General features: G+C 42.2%; 1 protein-coding gene across 1 annotated transcript; it reads left to right on the top strand.

Annotated features, from left to right (window-relative positions):
• The first annotated feature begins 730 nt into the window (after positions 1 to 730).
• On the top strand, positions 731 to 23,404 carry LOC136443859 (protein RRP5 homolog). Its single transcript, XM_066441228.1, has 27 exons — positions 731 to 861; positions 1,764 to 1,885; positions 2,701 to 2,853; positions 4,177 to 4,347; positions 5,363 to 5,524; positions 6,431 to 6,554; positions 6,764 to 6,873; positions 7,455 to 7,631; positions 7,914 to 8,120; positions 9,003 to 9,070; positions 9,282 to 9,338; positions 9,453 to 9,513; positions 9,941 to 10,087; positions 10,651 to 10,831; positions 11,274 to 11,407; positions 11,693 to 11,740; positions 12,192 to 12,386; positions 12,828 to 12,998; positions 13,353 to 13,575; positions 14,119 to 16,055; positions 16,453 to 16,599; positions 17,607 to 17,675; positions 19,305 to 19,489; positions 20,059 to 20,227; positions 20,604 to 20,757; positions 21,326 to 21,491; positions 22,069 to 23,404. The coding sequence occupies exons 2-27, from the start codon at positions 1,778 to 1,780 to the stop codon at positions 22,241 to 22,243; spliced, it is 5,499 nt and encodes a 1,832-aa protein (XP_066297325.1). The 5' UTR covers positions 731 to 861; positions 1,764 to 1,777; the 3' UTR covers positions 22,244 to 23,404.
• The last annotated feature ends 4,398 nt before the right edge of the window (positions 23,405 to 27,802 follow it).

Genomic DNA, 27,802 nt, shown 5'->3' with positions numbered 1-27,802 from the left:
AAGCTGATGTCTTTATTTCATAGAAGCTCAGTTATAAACCGAGGTGCAAAAAAGAGTCAGCAGCTAGGGACTAAAAGGATAACTAATCAAGCCAGCCTGGGTGCACCTACTTATTACCACAAAGTTTATTGTTATTGGGTAGGCCAAATATTATTTCTTCGCAGCCAGGGGCTGAATTATGAGGAGCGCACAATTGTCGGGGCTGAATCGAAAGGGTATGGAGCAGCTGCCATTCGGCGCCGCAGGTGACCTCAATACTGCAATTGCGCCGTGTACAGCCATAGGACTGTAGGTTTTGAACCACTCACACAGGGAAGGACCCCTACATAGGTAAGCAGATACACTGTATAGGTATAACTATAAGCTACTAAGGCAAATTTTGTAAATAAACGTGTAGTGAAATACTGAGAACAACAACAAGTTGTGCAAGGTCACAAGAAAAATCTTACCGGTTCTCAGATCTCCCTGCCATCTGTGGGGCCTCCAAATCTGCAACAATACCAAACAAAATCAGCCTGAGGGACTAGGGACGTCGACGGGTGACATATATACCGTATGCATATATCTAACGTTATGTAAAAAAAAAAATAGTTTGTACTAGATAGATATAAGCATCCACCTGTATTTTGCCTTACATTGTACCTGTTACAATCGTTGTGCAATAAACTTTGACTTGACTTGACATACCGCTTGCACCTCATACAAAAATCGCTAGATGTCAGTCTTCACACATCGGGTCAAAGGTGAAAGGTGAAGTAAGAGATTCAGGTTAGCGTGGCCGCATGCAACTTTATACATGATCTTACGACGTTTATACCTTTCTGGAACGTAGATACGCCTTTATTTCCACCCCAAGCTAAGGTAAGTCTACAAGGCATATACGAGGATGTTTCACTAAGCGTATGTATTCGCGTGTATTAACATATACATGTTTGACTGACCATTTACCATGTCCACACTCGCACACGTTGTTAGTGCGAACACGTGCGTGCGAACGCTGGGAGTTAAAAGGCAATGGATCGACATATAACTTGTCTATGGACATTCCATGGAACTGTTGATGACTTAGGTGCACTTACAAGTAAACTGATGTGTGTATTTACCTTAGATGTGTACGAGGGAATGGACAGAATTCAGCTTGTGTTTTCCTGGCTTGGTCCGGTTTTGGGGAAGGGGGGCAACTACATCATGCTTGTGAAGTATTAAATAGAGCTGAAGGATTCTAGTTTACCGATAGAAGCCGGGATTTTTCTGACTCTCCAGCTTTTCTGTATTCCATCCATTCCAAGACTAATACTAGAGAAGCTACCCCAACATCTGCTTGGAGATTAAATTTCACCAACAACTAGCCGCAGTTGGACAAAAAAATTTATTGAACAAAAAATGGTCGTGGTGGTTTTCTGTATCTGTATCTGTATCTATATAGCCGGTACAACCGCCATTAGGCGTAACACACCAGCTTCACAGGCACGCGGCGTGGCAGCAGCTGGTCATATTACACCGAACGGTCTGTTACACCTAGTCTTTGCATATCTGACTGTAACCGTTCTTTAAAGCTACTTAGTGAAGATGCTCCTACAGTATTTGATGACAACGAGTTCCATTCTACTATGGTCTTAAGTTTGTGGTGAAAATGTCGGCACGAAAACCACAAACATAAAACCACTGTGAACATTTACAGTACTGAGAGCGTCCTTAAACCAAGGAGAGTTATGTACATGTATGACTCACTCACAACTATCTCCTCTGTCAATGTTTTAAAGAGAGGTGAGCAGTGATGGATGACGACGCCTTCCCGCGAGGAGGCACGGTCCAGAAGACCGACACAGCGGACAGGACGGCACGCAGCAGGAAGGATGCTTATCAGCAGGACAACCTCTTTATGGTAACATGGGTGTTCTTTCAGCTAGCACACACTGGGGCATACCCCTTATCATGATAGTCTTATTGATAAGCAGTGTTCTCGCCAGGCCATTTCAGCATAGGGGCCCCCGATGTGATCTGGACCCCCGATGCTGTGATCTGGACCCCCGATGCTGAGATCTGGACCCCGATGCTGTGTTTCAATGAGCATACAGTAGGGTTGTTTCTTTCTGGGAAGAACCTTCATAAATCTTATAAAAAGTTCATATTTGGCTTTAGAATGAGGATGCGACAGAGGAAAAACTTAACTTCACAAAATTTATCCCTCAAAATGCAGGAAATAGTGTTTTATCTGGATATGAATTACAAAATTTTTTGCGGGAAGATGCCAGACTCTCAACCGTTATCATGTCTTTGGCACTCCGCGAGTGTCTTGCGCCGTGCAAAGTTGGCCTTCTGTACCTGACCCCTACGCTGTGAAAAAATCCTGGTGAGAACACTGGATAAGTGTTAAACTTTAAGTGTTGTTGCTGCTGTGCTTTTATTCAACCTTCAAAAAGTCACATGGTGTCATTACTGTCAGGGAAAAGCAAGCCGATGAATAAGATGTACTATATTTAACATTTAACGTTGCAATTAACTTTATCAAGAACAAACTTTAAAACAAAATCAAAGTCTGAAAAAGTTGCACAATTACATATTTACTGTACATTGATTATTATGATGTTGGTATTTGAAGCGCTGAACAGCAATTTCCAGTCCTGGAGATGAGCTTTCTGTTTTTTAAAAGCACTTACATGTAATGAGGTAGGTTTATATCTTTTCTTGATGTCACAGCCTCGTCCCGATGAGAAGAAGAAGGGGAAGAAACAGAGGAAGAAGAAAGCTGAGAAGTCAGCAGAAAAGGCAAAACGAGAATCTGAGTTAGGAGAGGAAGAAGAAGGCAGCCTCCCAAACCTGGTCACCAGTGTGCAGGTCCTGAGTTACAAGGTACATATAGAATACAACACGGGGTATTCCGTATCACCCGAGGTACCAGCCCGACCGCGGGAGGGCTGGGACCGAGGGTGATGCGGAATACAACGTGTTTTTTAAAATTTATGTCATACCTTGGTCATACCCACCCGAGAAAACATACATTTCAATGCGGAATGCGCCAGAAGTTGAAGGAGTTTTGTGTCCTCCAACAAGAAACTGTAGCAACATTGATTCCAATCTCCGAATCCGGTATTCGAATTTCCGACGGCCGCACAACCGGCGCGCTGGAAATGCGTTCGAAATATTCTATGGAAGCCTGTGTGATAACACTTCCGAACCCTATGTGATCCGGATAGTTATCACACGGTCCGGAACACCCGTATCAGGCCCAGGCATGACATAAATGTAGTTATTGTCATCCATATGGCTTATCTGAAGTACAGTCAAACCCAGTATACAGTAATTTTGTTTCCAGAGTCTACTCAGTCACTGATAAAGGATAGCAGATGCTACCTGAAATGTCTGTTTTCAAAATCTGTTGTTTGAGTACATGTTGTACACAGTTACCCAAATTTTAAAGTGATCAACTCCAGTCCCAGTGTTCTCACCAGAATTTTTTCACAGCATAGGGGTCAGGTACAGAAGGCCAACTTTACGCGGTGCAAGTCACGCGTGGAGTGCTGAAGACATGACCAGAGTAGGGAGTCTGGCATGTTCCCCCGGAAAATTTGTAAATTCATAACCCAATGAGACATTATTTCATGCATTTTGAGGGATAAATTTTGTGAAGTAGACTTTTTCCTCTGTCACAGCCTCATTCTAAAGCCAAATATGAACTTTTTATAAGATTTATGAAGGGTCACAAGGTTTGTCCCAGAAAGAAACACCCCTATGCTGGTTGAAACACAGCATAGGGGTCCAGATCACAGCATAGGGGGTCCAAATCACAGCATAGGGGGCCCCTATGCTGAAAAGGCCTGGCGAGAACGCTGCAGTCCTTATCAAGCAATGAGCAAGCCACTGTCTCTGTGACGTCATGTTATGCAGATCTTCTTCTTCTTCTTGATACTCAGGATACTTAGCAGCATTCCTCGATCTGTTGGGATAAAACACTTAGGGAGGAGTGTGGTTATTGTTCCCTCAGGTGCCGGAGCACAGCTTCCTTGAACTTGGCAGGTACGGTGATATCCGTAATGTCCTGTGGAATTGAGTTCCAATCTCTCACTGTCTAAGGGAAGATATAGGACATGTGACTCAGTGAGCAGTGGATTATATGGTGCAGAAAGTCTGTGGCGCCCTCCGTCAATGTGTTTTTTTTTTTTTTTGTTATTACAGAAACTTGTGTCAGGGATGCCCGTCCTGGGGTGTGTGAAGGAGGTGAGCGACTGTGATCTGACCGTGAGCCTGCCCGACGGACTGATCGGCTTCGCGCAGATCACACGGATCTCGGACACGCTGACTCAGGCTCTGCAGGAGTACGCTGAGGGGAGCGATCATACAGGGGAGGTACTGTATATGTTGTATACATTGTTCTCCATTGTGCTGTATACCTGTTTACAATACTAGTAGGTGTGTGTCAAGTCATAAATGTGTAGTGTTGAATGTATCCATCCATCCATCCTTCCTTCCATCTTTTCATCCTCTCATCCATCCTGTTCTTTCATACATCATCCTTTCATCATTTGATCCATCCAATCCATTTATCTATATCCACTAAGGGGAGGGAGCACAAAGAGGAGGTACTTGTACTGTTGTAGATATTACTGTCCCTTCTGCTACACTGTATGTCGTACTGTATGTTTGAAACGTGTGTGTCGTTACATGTATAATGTGTTACTAAGTGTTGATTGTATGCATCCTTTTATCCATCTATTCATTCTGTTTGTCTATCGTTCTATCCATCCATCCATATTCAATTCATTATTCCCATCCTTCTTTATCTATCCTTTCATACATCCTTTTATAACTTCATCTGGAAGTTCCCATTCATCCTTTCATCTATCCTTCCTTCCATCCTATCCCTTCCCCCAACTCTTCCTCTCTGAAGAAGTAAAGAATTTGAGTTCAAACCTCTCATCACAGTTAAGGTTCATCAACATGCAGACTTGAAACCTAGTATTGACATTGAAAACTATTTAAATTGAATTTATCTAAATCGGACTTGTTTTGATTCACAAGAATTTGTCTGTCTGGTGTTACATCATATGAACTTTTTACATTATGAAGAGATAAACTAGAAACTTCGCCTCACCAGAATTTTCAACTAACTAAGTAACTTACTCAGTCTTCAGCGGTTAATAATCTTCATAAGGTATAAACAGCTCAGATAAACTTTCATCTTGAATACATTGATGAAGGTTAGACATCCTGGTAATATAATACACCAAAAATAGTTACTCAAGTAACTGGATTAAACTTTGTTGAAGATTTTGTTTAACAGAATTTTCACAATTTTATCCAGTGTTGCTTGAGTAACTATTTTTAGCGTTTCATGCTGAAGTTCTACATGTCTGTATCCCAGGACATGCCCACCCTGCCTAGACTGTACCAGCCCGGTATGATGGTGCGTTGCGTCATCGCTGAAGTCGTCACGTCCAAATCCGGTCACCCGCGGATTCTCCTGTCTCTGAACCCACGTGATGTGAACCAGGGTCTTCAGGGCACGGCTCTCAAACCTGGCATGGTGGGGCGGATTCCATTCCTTTTCAATTTCCTTATCTGTGTCTGAAATCGCTCTTTCTGGAAGGCTATTTGCCTGTCCAGTATACTAAAAAATCAGCAGGTACGGGTCCAAAATACCTGAACATCATGTGATTAGAAATGGTAAATGCTCCCAAACCTACTCTCAAACCTGGCATGGTGGGGCAGATTCTGTTCCTTTTCAATTGTCATAACTGTTACTGAAATTGTTCTCCCTGGAAGGCTATTTGCCAGTCCAGTATACCTCCTGCTGAAACTAAAAAATATCTTAGATACAGGTCCAAAATACCTTAACATCATGTGATTAGAAATGGTAAATGCTCCCAAACCCACTCTCAAACCTGGCATGGTGGGGCAGATTCCATTCATTTTCAACTTTTTTTATCTATTTCTGAAATTGTTCTCCCTGGAAAGCTATTTGTCAGTCCATTATACCTCCTGCTGAATGGCACTCAAACCTGGCATGGTGGGGTTAATTTTGTTTCAGGGCTTATGATACCCTTTTCTGCATGCCTCCACAGTGGTGCAGATAACATTCAAAATCACCTGCACTACAATCATATTTTTCGTCTTAGAGTTTTAAACCAGTCAAAAAACAACATTTCAAAGATATTCCTTGTAGTACCATTTCAACTTTTATCAGTTTAAGTATTGTAATCTGCTATACAGTATATTGAAGAATACCACATGCATGAAGAATTTCAAATAAAAAGGGATTTTGAACCTAAATTTTCCTCTTTGTTGAGTGTTGCTCAATGTCATTCAGATGCTACTTTCTTCTCTGGAATATTTCAAAGATTTTTCCGCTTTTGATGTTACAATGTTTCTAGAATCAACATGTGTTTTTTCTGTGACTTTTGTCATCTGATTGACAATTTCTATATTTCAGGTTTTATCTGGTTCTGTGGCAAGTGTAGAGGATCATGGGTATACTGTTGACCTGGGGGTCAAAGGTCTGAGAGCGTTCTTAAACAAAACGGAAACTGAGGAGTATCTACTGAGCAGACAGATGGGTTTGTGCATTCTTATTCTTTTTTACTGCAACTCAAACACCTCACTTGACTGCCGTCCATTAATAAATTAATTGAAACTTCATGCCCGTAGGCAAGAAGACAACAATTAATGACGATGCACAAGCACAATGTGAAACATAAGGCATACATGTGATACAAGCAACAAAGATTTGATTAATGACCTCTGACCATTGACCTGTGACCTATAGATGCCCCCATGCGGCGGGGTCAGCCCCTGCTGTGCCTGGTGAGAAGTGTTGTGAGCGGAGGCAGGTCGGTCAACCTCACCATCTCACCAACGCTCCTTCATAAAGCCGTGGTGAGTAAGGGAGAAAGTTCAAGTCCAAGTGTCATTTCAACTTTTTCCTGAACTTCAGATTCAGTATGAAATTGCTATTTTTGCATGACGTTTTTCTGCTTCAGTAACTGAAAATTATAATAATTTTTGTAAGTTTATCCTTGTCCAAAAAAAAAAATGGAACTATGCCATTTTTGTAAAGGATTATCAACCATTAGATTTGTGTAAATTAGTTTTCATTGGAACTGCAAACTGCAATAATCGCTTAAATCTTACCACAGAGTTAACAAGAAGGGAGCAAGATATAATGGGGGAAAGCTATTTCACATTTGCATATGTATATTAAGCAGTTGTTACAATGATGTTTTTTACCTTTTCTTTGCCAAGATGATTACGTTTTCGCTGCCTTTGTGTGTTTGTTGCTAGTGTAATGCGATAAGCTACATGTGTCTCATATGGATGGATCTGCATAATATTTTGTATGTGGGTAGGTGTTGGCAAAACAAAGGGCACATTCAATTACGAACCTCCTAGTGGCTCTCTGAGGTACTGCAGCTAAACTTCCCCTTTTGATACCTTTTTTTGTTCTTTCACCCTCCAAGGCAAAAGAGGACCTTGACCTGACCCTGGACACCCTGACCCCCGGGACGCTTGTGGAGGCGACCGTGACGTCTGTACAGGACCATGGAGTACTGGCCGAGTTCCTGGGCTTCACAGGGAGCATCTCACGTGTGCATGTCCCGACTAAACGGTCCGAACCATACAGGAAAGGGCAAAAGGTGGGTTGCAGTACCAATTGTGCTTCTTTTGGAATAGACAAGGAAGGATTGTAGGAAGGGTGAAAGGAGGAAAAGTTTGGTGCTCAGAATAGTTGTAAAAAAAGTTTGAGGAAAAATGAAGACAAATACTTTGAGAAAATTTGTCAAACTTTTTGAACAACTTTCCTATCATTATTCCCAGTCCATCCAATAGCCCATGCATGTATGTACATGTATATGTAACCCATACCAAAGAAGTTGAAAATCTATAATTTTGTTGTTTCCCTTTCAACACACATCCAGGTGAAGGCATGTATACTGTACATCCACCCTACTACCAAGACGGTGGCCCTGAGTTTCCAGTCCCGACTGTGGGATGGCAGAACTCTGGTGGATGTTCAGGAGTTCCCTACCATCGGGACTGTCTACAAGAAGGCTGCTGTCATCCATGTGTGGTCGGGGATCGGAGTCACTCTGAAGCTGAGCGCTGAAACACGAGGGTTTGCTGCTGTGAGTACTCATACTACTACATTCATTTAACCTTTAGCACACTGAAGTGAAACCTGGGGATTGACTCAACTTAACATCAACAAACTCCAAACCTTCATCAACTCAAGATTGCGCTTCATCCTCGGCATCTGGTGGCCCAAGAAGATAAGCAACGTAGAGCTCTTTGATAGAACAGGTCAGGAACCGGTCGAAGTAACCATAAGAAGAAGGAAGTGGAAGTGGGTTGGCCACACCTTGAGAAAGCCCCCAGCAGCCATTATAAGAACAGCATTAGAATGGAACACTCAGGGGAAGAGAAAGAGGGGTAGACCAAGGCTCTCCTGGAGGCGAGGTGTCAGGAAAGACCTTGACAGCGCTAACACCTCATGGCAAGAGGCAAAGGAGACCGCCTGAGACCGGAAGAGGTGGAGACTAACTGAGGCCCTATGCTCCCGAAGGGGCAAAGAGGATTAAGTCACACTGAAGTGTCATGTATTTGGCATGCAACTCCCTATTGGTTACAGAGTTAGGCAGCAGGGAGAAGGTTAAATTGCACTGTGAAAATCAAGAGTTCACTTTGAGTTTGCTGTTGATATGATATTAGTATCACAATGGAAGCCAGATGGTACAAGATGTATGTTCACAGGTCGTGACAACTGCAAACTTAAAAGCACTACCACTATCAAAATATTTCAGCACAATCGTGACAATGTCATGTAGATATTAAATCTTCTGTCTTTGTTAGGGCCAGAATCACACCACATTCATGGCGTGACAGGTACATGTAATAATAGCAAATTGACTGCATTCTTGGGAAAGATATTGATGTGAAGAAAATCCTTGTCTTAAGTTTGCGACAGAAAGGGTTGAATAGAATGTTATTTTATGTGTGTTTTCTCCCAGGGGTCCCAACTGTCAGACCAGCCTGTGGAATCCATAGAAACCACCTTTAAGCCAGGCACCCAGCACAGGTACATTGTACATGTATATGATAAGGCTATTCAAAACTGGCATCTTTCACAATTTTTTTACACTATTTTTTGACATGCAAAGTATGGTAAGGGTGTACGTGTGGAGTCTGCCATGTAAGGAAATATATTGAATCCATTTCATTTATATCTGATTGCCTAATGTTGAGAGTGGTTGTGGTTAATGGTCTAATCCTGCGTCTCACATTTTCAGCTGCAGAGTGATCAACTGTAGTCCTCTGGACGGCCAGGCTATTGTGTCCCTCAAAAAGTTAGTCACATTGTTCTCAAAATATACTCTTTCGCATTAATCATTTTTCTGTTGTTTGTTCATTTTCCTTGTAATACCACATTGTAACATCTCGATTGTTGTGTCTATCACCAGAAGTGTTATAGAACAACCTTTCCTGCGCTTACAAGATCTCAAACCTGGGCAAGTTGTGGAGGTGAGTTAGTATCACTAGTACAAACCTGCACTAGTGACCATTTGGCTATTTCAGCCATTTTTTGGTTGTCCCATACTTACATGTACATAGATAATTTTTCCCATGGATGCAAGCATCGAGAATTCTGTCTATTATGACCTCCTGTCTATAGTGACCTATTGCTTCGAAGTTCAAGTGGTAACTTAAGACAGGTTTGACTATACATGTAATAATTTTCTGAAACAATTACAAAACGTCTAACAAAACAAATCCACTTTTGTATAGTACACAGTCATGTGGTTTGTATGAGATTGAGGATGACATGGTACAAATGTACATGTATTTCCAATGTTTAGAACAGTAACATGTAAATTGTTCTACACTATTCTATATATTCACATGCGGTAACTGTTCTGATTAATAAAACCTACTGTATGTTCTTCCCTAGGGTAAAATAACCTCAGTACAGTCCCACGGGATAATGGTGTCCCTGTCTAACTATGTACGAGGGGTCGTCTCCAAGATCCACCTCGCTGACATCATCCTGAAAAATCCTGCCAAGAAATTCAACGAGGGGGACAGAATCAAGTGCAGGGTGTGTTCAGTTGGTGTTGTTTGTAAAACATTGTCAAGATTTTACATTCATTGAAAAGAAGAAAGTTTTCTTATGGTATACTGCAGGATGCTTGACTTGTAAAATGGCTTTTACAATAACTGCATGATGTTATATGTTTGTAGTAATTCTAGTCATTATGTACATGTATATTCGTAGTATGTTTGTCACCTATTGTGCTATAATTGAATAAATGTTATATTTATGGTATTTAAAAAGTATAGGTCACCTATGCTTGATATTAGGTTAGTAAATGTTCAAAGACATGTACAATGTATTGACCAATATACTCAACATTTTGATGATACAATGATAGTCTTCACTTACATGAAGTTATGTCAATGAAGGTTAGACATCCAGGTGAAATACTACATTGAACAAAATAAATCAAACAGCAGGATAAATTCTCTTAAGAGTGAGGCGTTTTAGGAAGTATTAACTACATGTACAATGTACCTCTCATCAGTGACTAAAGATGAGTCTTAAGACAGTTTTAGCCTGTATATAATAGCCCATGTAAATGAGTCTCTGAATGTTTTCTTTAGGTCCTAAATGTGGCGTCAGAAGGACGACATCTGGCCCTGACCCACAAGAGAACTCTCCTGTCCTCAAAGCTGCCCATCCTGGCCAGTTACCAGGCCGCCAAACCCGGCACCTGGGCACACGGCTTCGTGCTCGCCGTCCAGGACTTTGGCTGTATTGTCATGTTCTACAACAATGTTAAAGGTAGGAGAGGTGTCTTATTTTTACGCCAAGGGAATTGTTTTTGGCTTGTCTGAGTGTCTGGTTGTGTGTCTGTGTGTTTGCATGTGGAGACACAGCTTCGTACCTGCCATCCAGGACTTTGGCTATATCGTCATGTTCTACAATACGCCAAAGGTTTTCAAGGATTTCTTCTTTACCCCAAGGACATTTTTGTCTGTCATGAGCATAAAGTACATGTAAAATGGCTTTACATCGTACATGCATATCATGTCATCATCTTCTTATAAAGATGCAAGAATACCAACTACGCACATGTCTGTCCAACATATTGACATACTGGAAAGGAATCCATATGGTTGATGTTTTTAATCATCTTCATTTAATTGTAATTTTTCTCTTAAGTCTAGATGTTTGAATTTACAGTTTCTTGAGTTCCAAGACAGTCTTTCTTGGTTTCCTGCAGGTCTCCTTCCTAAGAGGGAGATGAGCCAGGATGCGCAGGAGGACCCCCGTAAGCTGTTCTATAAGGGTCAGGTGGTGAAGTGTCGGGTCATGTCGTGTCACCCTGCACAGGAGAAACTCACACTTTCTCTCAAGGTCAGTCTTCTTCTCAGTATTATGTACAAAAAAAGCAAATCATAGTTTTCATGTCTTCTTTTCAGTATGATGTAGTTTTCATACAAAAATTATGATCCTCTTTTCAGTATATTGTAGTTTTCATATCTTTTTTTCAGTATATTTTACATGTTATGATTAAGATTTTTCTTCTTAGGGCATGTATTGGCTTGCATATTGTCCAACTGTACTTTGATTACACTATTTGCACATGCCAAAAGTGTTTGTTAAGTGATTTAAACTGTGTTCTTGCCTTCTTTTCTGCAGCCAGAGAATTCAGGTACTGCTGTTGCAGCTGACTTTGAAGTTGGAAAGGTGTGTAAGCATTGTCTTAACCCTTCAAGCAACAAATCAATTGATATCATTTATATATTAGAATATTGCTATTAACCTTTAACCACTGATGTTAGAATTCTAGATTGTTAAAAGACTAAATGCAGGCTCTGGTCAAAACAACAAAACATACAGTCAAACCTGGCCAGCCAACCACCATGCAAAGTCAACCACTTCCAGCCACAATCCAAATTATGATAGTCGCATCAATTTTTACATAGTAACCCCAACCCTGTCCTCAGCAACCATTTTCCTCATGATCAGTCCCCTGAGTGGTTGCTGAATCTAGGTTTGACTGTTCATCCATTTTCTTTACTCTCCCTTCACATTCTTCAGAGTCTGACTGTATGTTTAAATTTAGATTTTATGATTTATTTATTTCAATGCTGATGTCAGTTACTATCAAGACATGACTGATTTCTTGTTCTGTTAGATGGTGGATGTAGAGGTCACTGAGGTCAAACCTGACAGCCTGAAGGTCAAGGTTCAGGGGTCAGACACGCCTGGGTTCCTTCCCATGATGCACCTGTCGGACCACCAGGAGAACTGTCCCCTGCTGCTGAGCCGGTACAGCGCCGGTGACGTCATACAGGGGGCCATGTACTGCTGCAGCAGGGCTACAGGCTCCGTATCCTTTCTGATGAAAAACACATCCATTGCTGCTAGATCTCTGAATCTAGGAGGCTGTGAACTATTTACTAGTCAGCCTGATCAGGAGCATTATGTTTATCTTAGTATATACAGTCCTGTTACATAGCTTATCTTAGTCATAGATTTTAGCTGTATTCACTTATAAATTTGTGTTCATCACTATAGCATGTGTTCATCACAAAAAGAAAAGTACTATCATGTAGATTTCTTTTCTTTGCATAGCATATCTTACTTTGTACGTTTAATTAGCAACACCATTGACCATCCTGAACAGGATGTACTGTCTGTTATTGGAAGTTGTTCCGAACTAGACAGATGTACAATGAAAATCATCTCTTGGAGTGTTAGTTACATATAAGCTGCACTTACATTCATCATGCGATTTTTGTTGTGGGTTTTCCTTGACCTGCTTTAACAGATGGTCACTCTGAAACCCTCCCTGAAGAAGGCTGTGACCTCGGGACAGGTCGTCGAGACCTTTTCTGACCTGGAAGCGGACCGGGTGCTCCGTGGCTGGGTGCGGACGGTCAGGCCATTTGGTGTGTTTGTGGAGTTCCCCGGAGGATGGGTGGGGCTGGCACCGAAGGCGGTAAGCCACTCACTTCTTTATGAGTTATATTACCATCAATAATTTAAAGTCTTCTTCTCTTGGATGTAGTCTGGCCTTGTACATTAAAGATTTGATGGAGAATGTGAATTCAAAATGTACTTGGTTTTTGCTTCACTGACGTTTAGCTATATCGTGATCACTGAGAGAAGAATGATTGTGATAATTCTTGACGATGTGCATTTGTTTCCTGTTTTCCTTGTTGTTCTACATTTTCTTTGCCCATTTCCTCTTGTGAGTTGCATATTTCCTTCCTTTCACCTCACTTCAATTATTTCTGCTTCGTCCCCAAGTGGAACATAATGAGTTTGTTCTATGACATCTCTGGCCCTCTAGGCTGTATCAGATAGGTTCATAGAAGACTGCACCAGTCTGTTCGAGGAGGGGCAGTCTGTGGTTGCCAAGGTGACAGAAGTGGATGGTGAGAAGCAGCGTTTTCTGGTCAGTCTGAAGCCTTCAGAGTGCCCCCTACCAGGTGAAGGCAGTACTGCAGTGGATACACTTGAGAGCCTGCTGTCTGAGAGAGACAAGGCTGTGAAGCAACTCAAGGAAGAAAAGGGTCAGTTACCGTTGTTACTTAACCCCATGTATTTTATTGGGACTGTCTGTGTGTGTTCATTTCTGTCTTTGTGTGTGTGTGTGTGTGTGTGTGTGTGTGTGTGTGTGTGTGTGTGTGTGTGTGTGTGTGTGTGTGCCTGTCTGTGTGTGTTTGTGTGTGTGTGTGTGTGTTTGTGTGTATGTATGTTTTTGTGTTTGCATGTGCATTAAATCTGATAGATACAGTGAGACCAGTACTAGTAACCACCTTCATGTCCACGTACATCTTGAATGCATAAGGGCCACCTAGCCACTGGGGCTACTTCTCGATGGTACATGTACGTGTACTATACAACAGTTTATTTTTCCCATTGCCCCAAGTGCTCACTACAGATATGTTTGACTGTACCTGAGTTCATGATTTGTTACTTGTCACAAAATGTTACAAATGTACGCATGCATGGTAACATTCTTTTTGGGTGATCAGAAAACAGTTACTGTAAGTAATAAATACATGACATGTACCTGTGCAATCATTCAGATTAAGACTGTTGTTGATCTTCAGGTGCAGAATTACTCAAACAGCTTGGCAAGGTCCTACCTGCAACAGTGACGAACGTCCAGGAAGCCGGGATGGTCCTCAGCATTCCAGACCTTCAGGACCTGACTGCCGTGGCCAGCAAGACCCACTGTGAAGGCACCAATCTGAACGTAGGGGACAGCACCAGTGTACGCATCCTACATCTGGACATACCGAACAACATAGCAGAGGTGTCACTCCGCCCTGATCTACTGGAACAAGCAGCAGAAGAGAAGACAAATAAAAATGGAAAGATGAAGAAAGGTGGTGAGTTTGCTTGCACGGTTCTCGACGCGAAGGCAAAGTACCTGCTTGTGGGGGTTGATGGGAGTGAGGGGTTGGCGTTCTTGACAAGAAAATGGCACCCAAATCATGGGAGCAACGTGGGCTTGGGAGACTCTCAGGTGGGAGAGAAGAGTAAGATTCGGGTGATGAAAGTTACTAAAGGTGGTGGCGTCATAGCAGTGCCTGCTGGCAAAAAGGCCGAAGGAAAGAAGGAGAAAACGGGAGAAGAAAAGAACAGGAAGAGAAAGAGAGATGAGAGCCAAGACGCAACAGAGACTTGTGAAGAGGACGGACAAAGTCAGACAGAGAAGATCAAGATCGGAGAAGTTGTGAATGTCGTCGTCGTGGCAAAGGCAAGAGATCACTTGGAGGTCAAGATCACAGGTCATGGTCACAGGCAGGAGGGCGTAGTTCACATGTCAGAGGTCAAAGACGATGTAAGGGAGGGCGAGGCACCCATGGCTAAGTTTCATCAGGGTTCTGTGGTTACCGGGCGTGTCATCGGCGTCTCTCACAAGAAGGTCAAAAGTCTTAAGTCTCTTCCCTTCAGTCGCCCCGGGTTCGAGGAAGTAGTCTACGACGTGTCTTTAAGAGACAGCGTAGTAAAAGCAGACACAGACTTTGAGAAGTTCTTACTGCCAGATGAAAAGCTAAGAACCGATGTGTACAAAGAGGACCAGAAAGTTATGTTCTATATCCAGTCTGTCCAAGACTCGCACGTGCATGTCTCAGTCTCCTCGGGTGTGCAGGGGAAGCTGGACCTGCTGAGTCTTTCAGACAAGGTGCAAGACTTGGAGGATCCCTCAGCAGTGTTCAAGCCCAAGTGTGGGTACCTTGGCACCATCACTAGCATCGACAGGGAGACTTCAACATTGCACTTGTCCAGGCTTGAGAAGGCCACCAAGCTCTCCCCAGGGTTGGTAGTCAATGCACAAGTGGCTAAGAAGGTGCCCGGTAGATTGGTGCTGAGCCTCCCCTTTGGCGGCAAGGGTTATGCCAACTTGACCGACCTCTCGGACTCTTACTCTTCCAACCCACTGAGCGCCTTTAAGGTGAACCAGCTCCTCAGATGTTGCGTTCTAGAATGCAGCAGCAAACGGCACGTGAGAGTGTCCCTACGACCATCCAGGGTTGGAGGAAAGGCGCGAAACGTCAAAGACCCAGACTATGAGACTGTTGAAGACATCGTCGAGGGAGACATCGTACGCGGGTACGTTGAAGACTGCAACAAACACGGCGTCTTTGCCACGCTCTCACACAAAGTGAAAGGCCGAGTGCAGTACAGGCATGCCACCGCTTACTTCGTAAGGAAGCAAGAGAACTTGAAGAAGTATTTTCCTGTTGGTAAGCTCGTCACGGCCAAAGTTCTGGAAGTGTCTTACAAGTCGTCTCACCTTGAGCTATCGTTTCTGGAGAAGGACACCGGTGTCCCCGACCCCCTCCCAAACACCTGTGGCTACCCCCTCAGGACTCCTAAAGACCAGAAGGAGAAGAAAAGGAAGGAGAGAGAGAAGGAGAAAGAAGAGAAAGGAGGAAAGAAGAGAAAGCTGGAGAGAGATTCAGATGCAGACGACAGTGGGGTAGAAGTTGCTATGATGAAGTCTGCAGATGAAGAGGAGGAGTCAGTTCCAATCAAGGTGCAGCAGTTATACTTGTTTTGTATGGTTTCTTTTTCCATGTCTAGTTCTACATTGTATACAAACTTTGGTCATACATGCATGATTAGGCTTACATTGTCGCTCAAAGTCAAAGTCTACATGTACTTGACAATGTATCTCTCTCTTTCAGTGTGTATGATAATTACACATTAAATTTTGTTCATGTATAGAAGGTAAACCCATTCAGTGTAGAATTTGTCTGCAAAGCTGGTGTGTTACTACCGGTCAATTACAATACATACACAAAACATCACATGTTTACATTTCTGTTTTTCATGTATTCTTGTATATCTCATCATATACATGTATGAGATTCTACATATACATGAGATAAGATTACGTGATAACACAGCTGTTATATCTTTCATCTTCCAATCAGAGCTCTGGAGAACAGCAGCCGTCCTCCTCGGAACCACGTTTGACCTTGACTGGAGGCTTCAGCTGGGGAGACGACCTTGCCGTGTCAAAGGTCACAGCGCAGGAGAGCGAGAGTGAGGATGACGCTGAGACAGAAATCTCACAGGTAATGTGAAAGCAGGTCAAACTCAAAGCCCAATGCTTGGTAGAAATAAAGGTAAAGGTCCCATAGCCTTTGAGGCCTTAGTACCGGTGCCAGTATAGCACAGTCATTCTGATGATGACGAGCGACATGGGGTTCCCCTGTATACCAGTCGGACCAGGTGCGCAGTGTCCTGTCTTCCCACACCCAGGTTCCCACCTGCACAAGATCTGTCGGACCAATCCAGAAACCGGAGTTATTGGGGTACCTGGTCTTGACCTGGTTGACCAGGAAGTCCCCTGTCGCCTTGTCCTTAGGCATAGCTGGGTACCCGCCAGCAGCCTGACAAGCAGACCTGCCGTAGGTGTAGTTGCTCTTGTCGGTAGAGAAGTTGAAGCATCTCTTACAAAGCCTGCTCCGGAGTTACCAGGATAGCCAAAATAATAAACACCACTTTCATGCCTATGGTCTCTTTTTGTAAAAATATGATTAATGCATTGAGCTTTTCTAACTGCAGCACTGCCATCTCACAAGGGAATGACAATTAAGACACTTTTTGTTGACATGGCCAGTGACAGTGTGTAGTTCAACACCATCTAGTACTATAAAAGTCTTTGAAACTTATAAAAGCCTGCTGGTTTAATTGTCCACCATTTTGCAGCTCTTGGTTGAGGCCAGGAGGTCAAGGACACTTTTGCAAAGACATCTGAAATTCAACACTGTCGTAATGCAACATATCGTCCATTAGTTGGGTGCCAGGGTGATTCATTTACTGTACTTATTGAGTACCTGACGATTTACTTGTGACAGGTGTCATGAACTAACACACACCTGATTATGTTAATGTCATTGATGTGTTACACTTCAACTCATTTTCACAATACTGTGTCTGTGACACAATGGGTAAACTTTCTGTTTTCTTTACATTACTTGGGGGGCTCATTCAAAATTGAATACTAGTATCTGAAAGGTAGATGCTCTGCGTCAGTCATTTGATTTTCACTGTGTGTTTTTCTTCATCTCCTACACAGCCACCAAAGAAGAAGTCCAAAAAGGAGAGGGAGGAAGAGAGAAAGGCGAATGATAAGGAGTTGTACAAGGTAAGACTTTCTCAGAATGAAGGTATTGGTTTTCTTGTGTGTTCCTGGATATTTGTGGTGAGTACACATTGTACACCAAAAATAATTACTCAAGCAACTGGATCAGATTTTGAAACAGACGTTTCAGACAGCATCCACTGTCTTTCGCTAGTGACTAACGATAGGACTGAGAACACCAGGTTATACAATGTACACATTGTATAACTTAAGATCCTCTGGTTGATATTTGATACATGTATGTGGGTAAATGTAGGTCTTGTATTCCACCTGACCTCGTGATTGTTGTACATGTAGCTAACACCTGAATGTAGAAACAAACCCCTAGTACTTGTACTAGCGGAAAGTACTAAGAGTATAGTAGATGTTTATATATAGTATGTTTATGGTTGTTAACATGTGACCTGTGCTTAGCCCAGTGGAGCAAAAAAAATGTACAATGAATAAATAATTATTATAAAGGTCTTCATTAGGCTAAACTGGTTCGAGACCACTTTTACTCTCTTCTCTAGATGACTCATTACTTTCACTTACTCCAGGCTGGACGAGGACAGGGAAAAACAAAAACAGAAATTTGGTCTCAGAAAACAGCAGCTGCTGATCATGGCATCATTAATTCATTTGATCTAAACTCGTTCAAGACTACTTCACTTTCTTCTCGAGATGACTTATAATAGATTTTCTTTCAAGTTGCCCCTTCTACGTTCAAGAAAGAAAGGCGCTGTTTGAAGAGCTCACCAAATTTCATCCTAATTTCTCCATGTTGACAGACAAAAGGAAAACTACTCTCCTCTTAACATCACAAAACCCACATATTTTAGAAAAGGTGGGATCTTTCGTCTTCCATTGTCTCGGAAAAAGAAGTCAAACCCAAATAAGATAGAATTAAGTGTTAGTATTTAGACTAGAAAAGTTACTTGCTGTATTGTTATATACTGTCTGTCCCTTCTTTCATGTTAACGTAAGGTGACCAGTTAACGTCCAATTCATTCAAAACGTATTTATCTTAAAACCGCGCGGACAGAGCCAAATTTGAAACCCATGGGCAGAAATATCAGCTCTTCTAAAAAGAAAATGCATGGTCTGTAAGTTTTTCTCCGCCTCTTTAACGCCGTGCGAGCATGTATTTATACTGAGGTATATGATGAAGAATTTTGCTAGGGTAACCCATTATCATCCACTTCTGAATCTTTTCCCTTCTAGCGCATAGAACATAGACCATAAAAAAATGCACAGTAACTGTCCAAAGTAGTTTGCAGACAAATGATAGTAAAATCACTAGTATGTCTGTCCGGCCACTTGCTTAACGCGATGGAAAAAGCAATGTTTATCTGTAAATTTCCCCCACATGCGCGGCACGTGGCGTTCACGTGGTAAACGCATGGCCATTATGTTTTACTGTGCAAAAATTAAAGAGATGGCTAAGGATCATACTTATGATGTTCTTTATTGCTCATGAGAACAGGTTTTGGCATAATACACCGCGACATGTGGACATGAGCCAAACCGGACGTAAATAGGTTCTAGATCTGCACGTAAATAGGCCATGTTACGTTACATGTACTTGCAATTAACCTACGGGCAAGAACTTGCAATAAACTTATTATTATATATCGCTTTCCCTCTCCCCAGGCTGAGCTGGCTCTACTTGACGAGGACCGACCGCCCCAGTCTGCAGATGATTTTGACCGGCTGGTCCTGAGTTCTCCTGACAGCTCCATCCTGTGGCTGCGCTACATGGCGTTCCACCTGCACTCCACCGAGATAGACAAGGCCCGCACGGTTGCAGAGAGGGCACTCAAGACCATCTCGTTCAGGTGGGTTTCAGACAAGAAAAATGCATTTTATATACAGGTGAAGTCTGTGGTTATTATGTACACTTAGAGAAGTATCATGGCCTTCCACCTGTATACTCCACCGAGATAGACAAGGCCCGCACGGTCGCAGAGAGGGCACTCAAGACCATCTCATTCAGGTGGGTTTCAGACAATTTGCGTCTTGTAATATTGCATACGCATGGAGAAGCTTACATAATGTATGTTACTTAGAAGTATCTCAGATTTCAAAAGATGTGTTTTTTAACGTTAGAAGATCCATATACTTTGCATTTGGGTGGCTAAAGTCTGATTTTATAAAATTCCTTAGTTTTCACTACTTAAAAAAAAAAACAGTACTAAGGAAGTCGGACTCCATTCCGTCAACTTTGATGGACAAAATCCATGAGTAAAAATGAAAAATTTCTGACATTGAATGGATTGATATTGATATGTACAAGGTGACATAAAAAAATGAGACTCCTTGTTGGAACTTTCTGTCAATGGGAATTGGGATGATGGAAAAAAGCCAGACCCTGCGTGTATATGACATATTTCTGCCCCAACTCCAGGGAGGAGAAGGAGAAGCTGAACGTGTGGGTCGCCCTGATGAACCTGGAGAACATGTACGGCACCGAGGAGTCGCTCATGGCCGTGTTCCAGCGGGCACTCCAGCACAACGACGCCCTCACCATCTTCAAGCAGCTCGTCAACATCTACAAGAGGACAGGCAAAACCCAGGCAAGTTAGATGTACTACATGTACACTTAGGAACCTGCCCGTCATGCCTTAGGGTTCTGGGTTTGAATAGTGTAAATGCATTATTTTGATTTCGCGGGGATGTAATATCGCAGTACAGAGAAAATGGTGTCTTTCCTGTTGTTTAAAGTTTGCGTTTGAAACAATTATAGTAGGGCTACAGTGATAGGTGGGGAAAATGTTTTGCGGCCACCGTGGTTTTATTATATTAGTTCACACTGAAGAGTTCACCCCAAAAACCACAAACATAAAACCACCGCAAACATCTCTGCATTTACACTTATATATGATCAGGTCCCAATGGTATGCCCTTGGAAGTTTTTCGTTTTATTGATTAACCATTGATTGATTTGCACAGGAAGCTGACCAGTTGTACGGCACCATGGTGAAGCGTTTCCGTGACAACAAGGACACGTGGATCGACTACGGCCAGTTCCTGATGGAGAACAAACGAGCGGAGGCGGCCCACAGCCTCATGCAGAGGTGTTTCAAAAGTCTGGATAAGAAAGACCGTGAGTACAGTTTTTTTTCTGTGAAAAATTTGCATGGGGGAACATTGCAAGGGAGCAGAACAACCAAGCGGGGGTTGGTGTGGTGTTTTAGAGAATTTCAAGTTAAAATGGGGCATTGTAAGGCATCCTGAGGGACACAATTACTGTCAGACAGGTCACAGTTGAAAACTGTGGCCACCAGTGACCCAGAAGCATCCCTGGTCATCAGCATCTTATGCTTATTTGAGGATCTGGTCCCAAGAGTAAGGGGGTGCATAGTCAGGGCATTCAGGGTGACAATACAAGTGGTCGTTATAAGTGTATTCAAATAACTACATTTTTCTGTAGACGCACAAGAACATAACAAACTGACACCCCAAAAGACAAAGCATCGACACACAGAGGCAACAAATATGACCATGCGTCTTGTCCCCACAGATGTGCAGGTGATCTCCAGGTCTGCAGTGATGGAGTTTAAGCTGGGCGATGCGGAGAGGGGGAGGACCATGTTTGAGAACATCCTGTCAGTAAAGAACATCCTGTCAGTAAAGAACATCCTGTCAGTTATATATAATTTTTTTCCCCACAGATGTCCAAGTGATCTCCAGGTTTGCAGTGATGGAGTTTAAGCTGGGTGATGTGGAGAGGGGGAGGACCATGTTTGAGAACATCCTGAGTAACTACCCCAGACAGGTCAGCATCTGGTCCGTGTACCTGGAGATGCTCATCAAGACGGGGGATCTGGACCAAGTCAGGTAGGAACTAAAGGTTTTTGGTTCGAATGTCTACATTGTTCCATTGAAAAAGGAACTTTACCCCAATTTCCTTGCTGAACTCAGGTGACAAGGAACTTCCTAGCTTGGCTATCCACCTGGTATGTTCTCTTGAACGGGACGTAAAGCATGAGGTCCCATATTTAAGGAGAGCTACATTTCTTGAGCATGTTACAGAACACACCACACTCATTGAAAAGATTAGGGGTCCATCCTGGTGTGAGTGGATCAGCCCTATCATCCAAAGATCGGGAAACCTGCCCATTCCATTCGGTAAAAATTTGAGTATCAAAACAGATTTGTTAAAAGATCAATCCAAAATGTCCCAGGTACTAACATGCAGTTACTACATATAATGTTGGACATTACAATAACACATCCTGCATATGCTCTTGTATTTAATAAAACAGAGACTGTTGAAAGAAGAATTGAAGCGACAAATATTGTCATCACAGCCAACAAGTGTGTTATTCCTGTATTCAAGAAGTGCAGAAAGTGAGACTATTCTTCATGTATATTTGATTGATTGATTGATGGATTGTTGATTGATTTTCCCCAGGCTTGCCTTTGATCGTGTGACTGCCCTGAACCTCAGCACGAAGAACATGAAGGGCTTCTTCAAGCGGTACCTTGAGTTTGAGAAGAAGCACGGAGACGAAAACACTGTTTCTGCTGTCAAGCAAAAAGCCATGCAGTACGTGGAAGCCAAAGTTGGGGACGTGTCCACGGCATGAGACAGTAGTTGACGGTTAGATAAGCCAGCTTCACACTGTCAGTCATCTTTGACCAAATTTGTTGATTGACAAGAAGGTCGACAAATTCCTAAATTGCCACAGAGAGTCGAACATATTTGTCGCCTGGAAATCTACCCTATGACATTGGACTTGGCTCGGTGGCTTGTGAACATAGGCTGATCGTTAAAAGTTGGGCAGTGACCAAGAGAACACTGGTCCTATTACTGCCAAAAAATGTCATTTAGAGCTTCAACACTGTCAATAACCATAGGCCAAAGGTCGCCAAATTTCAAAATAGCTAGAGTCAAACATGTTTTTTTACATGGAAAAGTACATTGCAATGTTAGATTTCAAATATGACCAAATATTAGATATTACATTTTTGGCTCTGAGTGACCAAGGAACAGCTGCCTGTCTTTCAAAATTGGGCAGTGAATGAGAAGACACCAGTTGTATTACTGCTGAAATTGTAATTTAGAGCTTGCAGACTCATTATGTGACCTATTTTTTCTGCTGTGTGACGCCGGCTTGAAGACAGTTCAGTTCTGTTCAGTTTGTTCATTGAATCCTATTTTAGGTGACACCATCTGTGTCCTACATAAAATAAAGGTTATCTATGAATCTCTATAACTTCATCAGACAAATTCTTTAGACGCTAACATCATAACTATCAAACAGCTTTGACCACAAGTCACCAGACAACTCATGGCTCAAGTGAATTTTACTTTGATGGAATATTTTAATATTTTCTTATTATGGATTAATAATCAAAGCATGATAGAGCTAGGAAAACTAAGATTGCCAACAAACGGTATTCATTCTTGAACAAGTTCTTATGTTATAAGACATACCTTTGTACATCGTCAAATCTTCAATGGAGGTGTCAATGCACATATATTTAACTTGAGGAAATCGTTGTGTTCATATTGATTTATACAAATTAAGAACATCCAAAAGATATGTAATACACACACATGTACATGTTAACTCCTCAATTACAGTGATGCCAAACAACAGGGCAAATAACAGCTCAAATTGATTTATTTGTTAAGATTTATGCTTTTTACAATGTAGTGTATGACATGCACAGTACTTCTGAGTGCCCATTTCTGGTGTCTTCTTTACATCTGTGATAATTCATAAAACTTTTAATCAAACTAAGTTGCAGTTGTTATTCTCCTATTTTGTGATCTCCGAGCAAGAGCAATATATAATATACCTGTAGAAAATTGTAACGATTTCTGACCAGCTTTTCTGACCTAGCCTGTAAGAAAATGTAATTTGATATCCTACCCCAACATCTGCTCGGGGATTACCTGTTACATTTACATATATTCACAGGGCTCGAAATAGTGGGTGCATGTGCACCCAGTGCACCCAAAATTGGAGCTGTGCACCTAATTTTTGACTGTGGGTGCACTGGTGCACCTTTATATTTTTGTACACTAGTATACAGACATGACAGAATATTCTTGAAATGTAAGTATAAAAAGCAGCATGATAACTTTTTGCTGTACTTTATTTAATGTATTATTTGTTTGAAATTTTAAAGTTAGCTATAGAATTACAGATTGAAGTTCTTAAGAAAGGCAGCAGCGTTAAACTTTGTAATTATGTTCAGAAGAACATTCAACTTTATTTTATCTGGTGCACCCAAAATTCTTTCTGTGCACCCAATTTTTTGAGTTGGGTGCACCAGTGCACCTATTCCCAAAGATGAATTTCGAGCCCTGTTTAATCTAATACCAAAAGCATATATCATTTTTACCACGACACCAATATAGAATCTACAAAGATGAAACTCTTCATATTTAGGGAAAATAAACATAACATCATACCGATTTGGTTTATATTTCCCCAAGAATCTACTGTTTCCGACACATGTCTTTGTCCACTTTCGTTTCAACTGCTCTGATACAATCTTCACTGGTATCAACAGGGCTCTATAAGTGTTCTGGCTTTAATTTGCTCTCTTGATGGCTTCACTTAAATGTCTTGTCGATTTGACAAATCTGCACCGTCAGTCATGTTATAAGCTGTCTGCTCTTTGTCGACGGACTTGGTGACAGAAGAACCCTCCAATCTACAGTTTACAGACGAGGCTACTGTCTTCGTATCTTCCTTATAGAGCGAAGTATTTGCGGCGACATTTCTACTTGTGGGCAACCCTACTACAGCCGTAGCTGCATAGAAAGTCACACAGTCATCGTCCTCAAGGTTCTCGTTTTGTGAGTTGTCCGTTTCTCGATTGTGATCATTGTTGGTATCCTCATCTTTTATTTCGCTGTAGTCGTGGCCATATGGAACGTACACTTCATCCTCGTCAATCTCATTGTACATGTTGTCGTTTGCTTGACAAGAGTCCTGTGTGCTCTGATTCTGAAGTGTGCTTGCCGTACTACCAACATGGTACATTTGGTTATTCTGTAAGACCGCTGTGGCCTTGACTCTCGCAATGGGAAGGCCTTGTCTATTGCCGTCTATATTCGCATTATTTCTTTTCTTTCGGTAGCAGAACAAAGCAAAGAAAAGTGTAAGAAATACCATCGCTGCCAACACGGAGCCCACTATCAGAGGGATCGTTATGTATATGTATGTATGGAGGTGTATATCAGGACTAGCATTAGTGTGTGTGGCTCTGGTTAGTGTTGACCCGACTGTAGTAATCTCAGTTTGTTCGGTCCGTATCAAACTGGATTGAGAGGAAGATGCAGCAGTTGTGTTTTCTGATCTATCCCTTCTACCGTCTGAGCTAACAGTACTGGTCACAGATCTTGTCACAAACATAGCAGTTGTTGTTTCTGGCATTTTAGTTTCATTTTTCAAAGCCTTCCACGGAAAACATTTTGTGTCACCTGCTTTTTTGGCGGTGTTCACGTTGAAAAACAGTTCATGTTTTTTGTCATGAACGATACCAAAACATGCTATTCTTGAAAACGCTTCATTTTCGCTGCCGTTCGTGTGTGAAGATGTCTTTTGAGAGTCGCCCGTTTGGTTTGTCAGCCTGGTTGCTACAATGCCAAACTTTTCCGCTCTGGGAGCAGATGGATTGTCACTTGTTTCTACAGCGGACAATCGTAAACTGGACGCACCCTTTAAAGGAAAAGTGATACCACCAGACCCCTCCCATGCCTCAGCACAAAAAGCCCTGTCCATATCATCTTGACTGTTTGTTGCTATGATCACAAAGGGAGGGTAAGTCGTAAAGCTACTGGATCGAAAACTTTCCCTGTCCAGGCGCTCACAAGGGAAATCATTTTTGGGGAGGTCGAAATGATTCTTCCTTGACAACACGCTAAACCAATCAATGTCAAATCTTTCCTCGGTTTCTTTGTAATTGATGTGAAAAACCATGTCTGCGACATCGAATCGCACCCACTGCGTTGCGGAGAGCGGTACCCATGGCATCCACGCTTTGCAGTGTTCAAACACAGCGCGCCATGACATATTCCGCACAGCGTTCGCTTTCGATATCAATTTTTTGCCGCTGAATTCGACTCTATCAATGTTTTGAAAAGCCCCAATTTTTTCACTTTGCAGACACACTATATCATTATTACTTAGGTCTAAAAGTTTCAGTTGGTTCAAAGATTCTAAAGCGTCAGGTAAGACTGTGACGATTTTGTTTTCACTGAGATATAGGTCTTCTAGTTCGTCCAGACCGTAAAACCACCGGCTTTGTATTTCTCTCAAATCGTTATGTCCTAAATCTAGGGACCTCAAACTGCCAAGGTTCTGAAAACAAGCAGGACCTAAACTGGAGATCTTATTGTGGGACATCGAAAGATGGGTGAGTTTATATTCCCATCGCACATTTGTTTCGCTGTACCATTTGCTGGGGATGTGTGTTAACATATTATAGTCTAGATACAAATGCTGTAACCCCCTAAAGTCTTGGAATGAAGCGTTGTCTATCTCGGTTATCCCCGCGTTTATAAGAACAAGGCGTCTAAGAGAAAAAGAATAGATGAAAGCTAGTTTTGGGAACGATAACTTTCCCAGCTGCAACCCTTTAAACCCCAGCCATTCAGTATTGAGAAAACAGTTTCCTCTTTGGACATTTGTCACTTCAGCAAATTGGTTGTGACCACTCTCGCAAGAAATGCACTCCGTCTGATAATTGTGAAAAATGGCACTAGGACGTGATAGGTCGTTAACTATCTTTTGGGCGGGCTTGCAAACAGACCAGTCCCTTCTTGAACACGCCGGAAAGCAGGTGAAATTTGCCGAACTAGTGGCTATCGTCGCCACGGCAAGGAAGATCGCAAAACCAACTTTGTTTTGCAATCTCCTCCCGTTCATTTTGACGAATGCTGCTCCTTTAGAAAAAGATCGCAAAAATATTTTCAGCCTCTACCGCACGATAAAGATCCGAGTTTTCTTCGATTTCTCAACCGCCTTAAGTTTATAGCTTGAATTTCAAAGCAGTTTAAAGTCTCGCAATTCAGCGGTACGATTATAGACAATGTGTCTACAGAAGAACTCTGGCTAAGCTACTGGCATACACCTACCTATGCGCTGTGTGGGAAAGGTTGTTTGAATGCAGGACAGTCAACGAAGCCGATTTTTGCTTGATCTCTCGATTTTGGTTGTTGCGAAGTGCTGAATAAGTGACGGGTTTTCACACCGAGTCGCCCTCAAAGTCTGAGCGGAGTTGAGGCGTGACCTCGCCGCAGCCGGAATGATCTCTCGACGTCAAGATGGAAAAACTAACCTACTTTACCAAAGTTCTCGGTGCTTGCTGTACTTGTCCGTCCTTTGATGATGCCAGTTGACGTTATCTCCCTGCCGGATCTGGAGTGCTCCAAAGAGGTAATGACACCTTGTGTTGAAGAGGAAGAGATATGCTTGGCAGAGATGACTAGATATGACAAGATACGACCACCAACCTGCAGCTGTACAAGTCATTCTAGACTTCAGACCAATCTGCTGATGTAAACTCACGCGATGACCCACCTTTAGCGACACATTGAAATCACCAATGAATATCATTAAGAGCGTAAAGATGAAAACTTTTCAGTTTGTCCATTGAACTAGTTTTAGCGGACCACATCAAATTTTCTAACTTTCTATTCATCTCTTTTTCACACCGAGTCGCGCTCAAAGTCTAAATGGAGTTGAGGCCTGGCCTCGCCGCAGCCGGAATGATCTGTTGCCGTCAAGATGGAAAAGGTTTGCGGTGTACTTGTCCGCTCTTCTTGTCAGTTAACTGCGATGCCAAATCAGTTGACACTATTTCCCTGCCGGATCTGGAGTGCTCCAAAGAGGTAATGACACACCTTACTTTGAAGAAGAAGAAATGTTCTGCTAACAGTTGGTTGGCAGATATGAGAAGATATGACAAACAACCTGCAGCTGTTGAAGTCATTCTAAACTTCAGACCAATCTGCTGATGTAAACTCACGCGATGACCCACATTTAGCGACACAGTGAAATCACCAATGCATGTCATTAAGAGCGTACAGATGAGAACATTTCAGTCTGTCAGTTGAAGTAGTTTTAGAGGACTACATCAAATTTTCAAACTTTCCATTCATCCGTTTTTGGAGTGAATTGCTT

The sequence above is a fragment of the Branchiostoma lanceolatum genome, chromosome 10 (assembly GCF_035083965.1).
Source record: "Branchiostoma lanceolatum isolate klBraLanc5 chromosome 10, klBraLanc5.hap2, whole genome shotgun sequence".
NCBI classification, from domain to species: Eukaryota; Metazoa; Chordata; class Leptocardii; order Amphioxiformes; family Branchiostomatidae; genus Branchiostoma; species Branchiostoma lanceolatum.
The sequence above is the reverse complement of the archived record's forward strand: the minus strand, read 5'-3'. Positions and strand labels throughout refer to the sequence as shown.

Bases quoted from the DNA above. Each gene is read 5' to 3' on its own strand.
- LOC136443859 (XM_066441228.1), top strand. From the start codon at position 1,778: ATGGATGACGACGCCTTCCCGCGAGGAGGCACGGTCCAGAAGACCGAC. The intron at 10,088-10,650 runs GTGTGTTCAGTT...TGTTTTCTTTAG, and splicing joins GGGACAGAATCAAGTGCAGG to GTCCTAAATGTGGCGTCAGA. The intron at 12,999-13,352 runs GTAAGCCACTCA...CTGGCCCTCTAG, and splicing joins TGGGGCTGGCACCGAAGGCG to GCTGTATCAGATAGGTTCAT.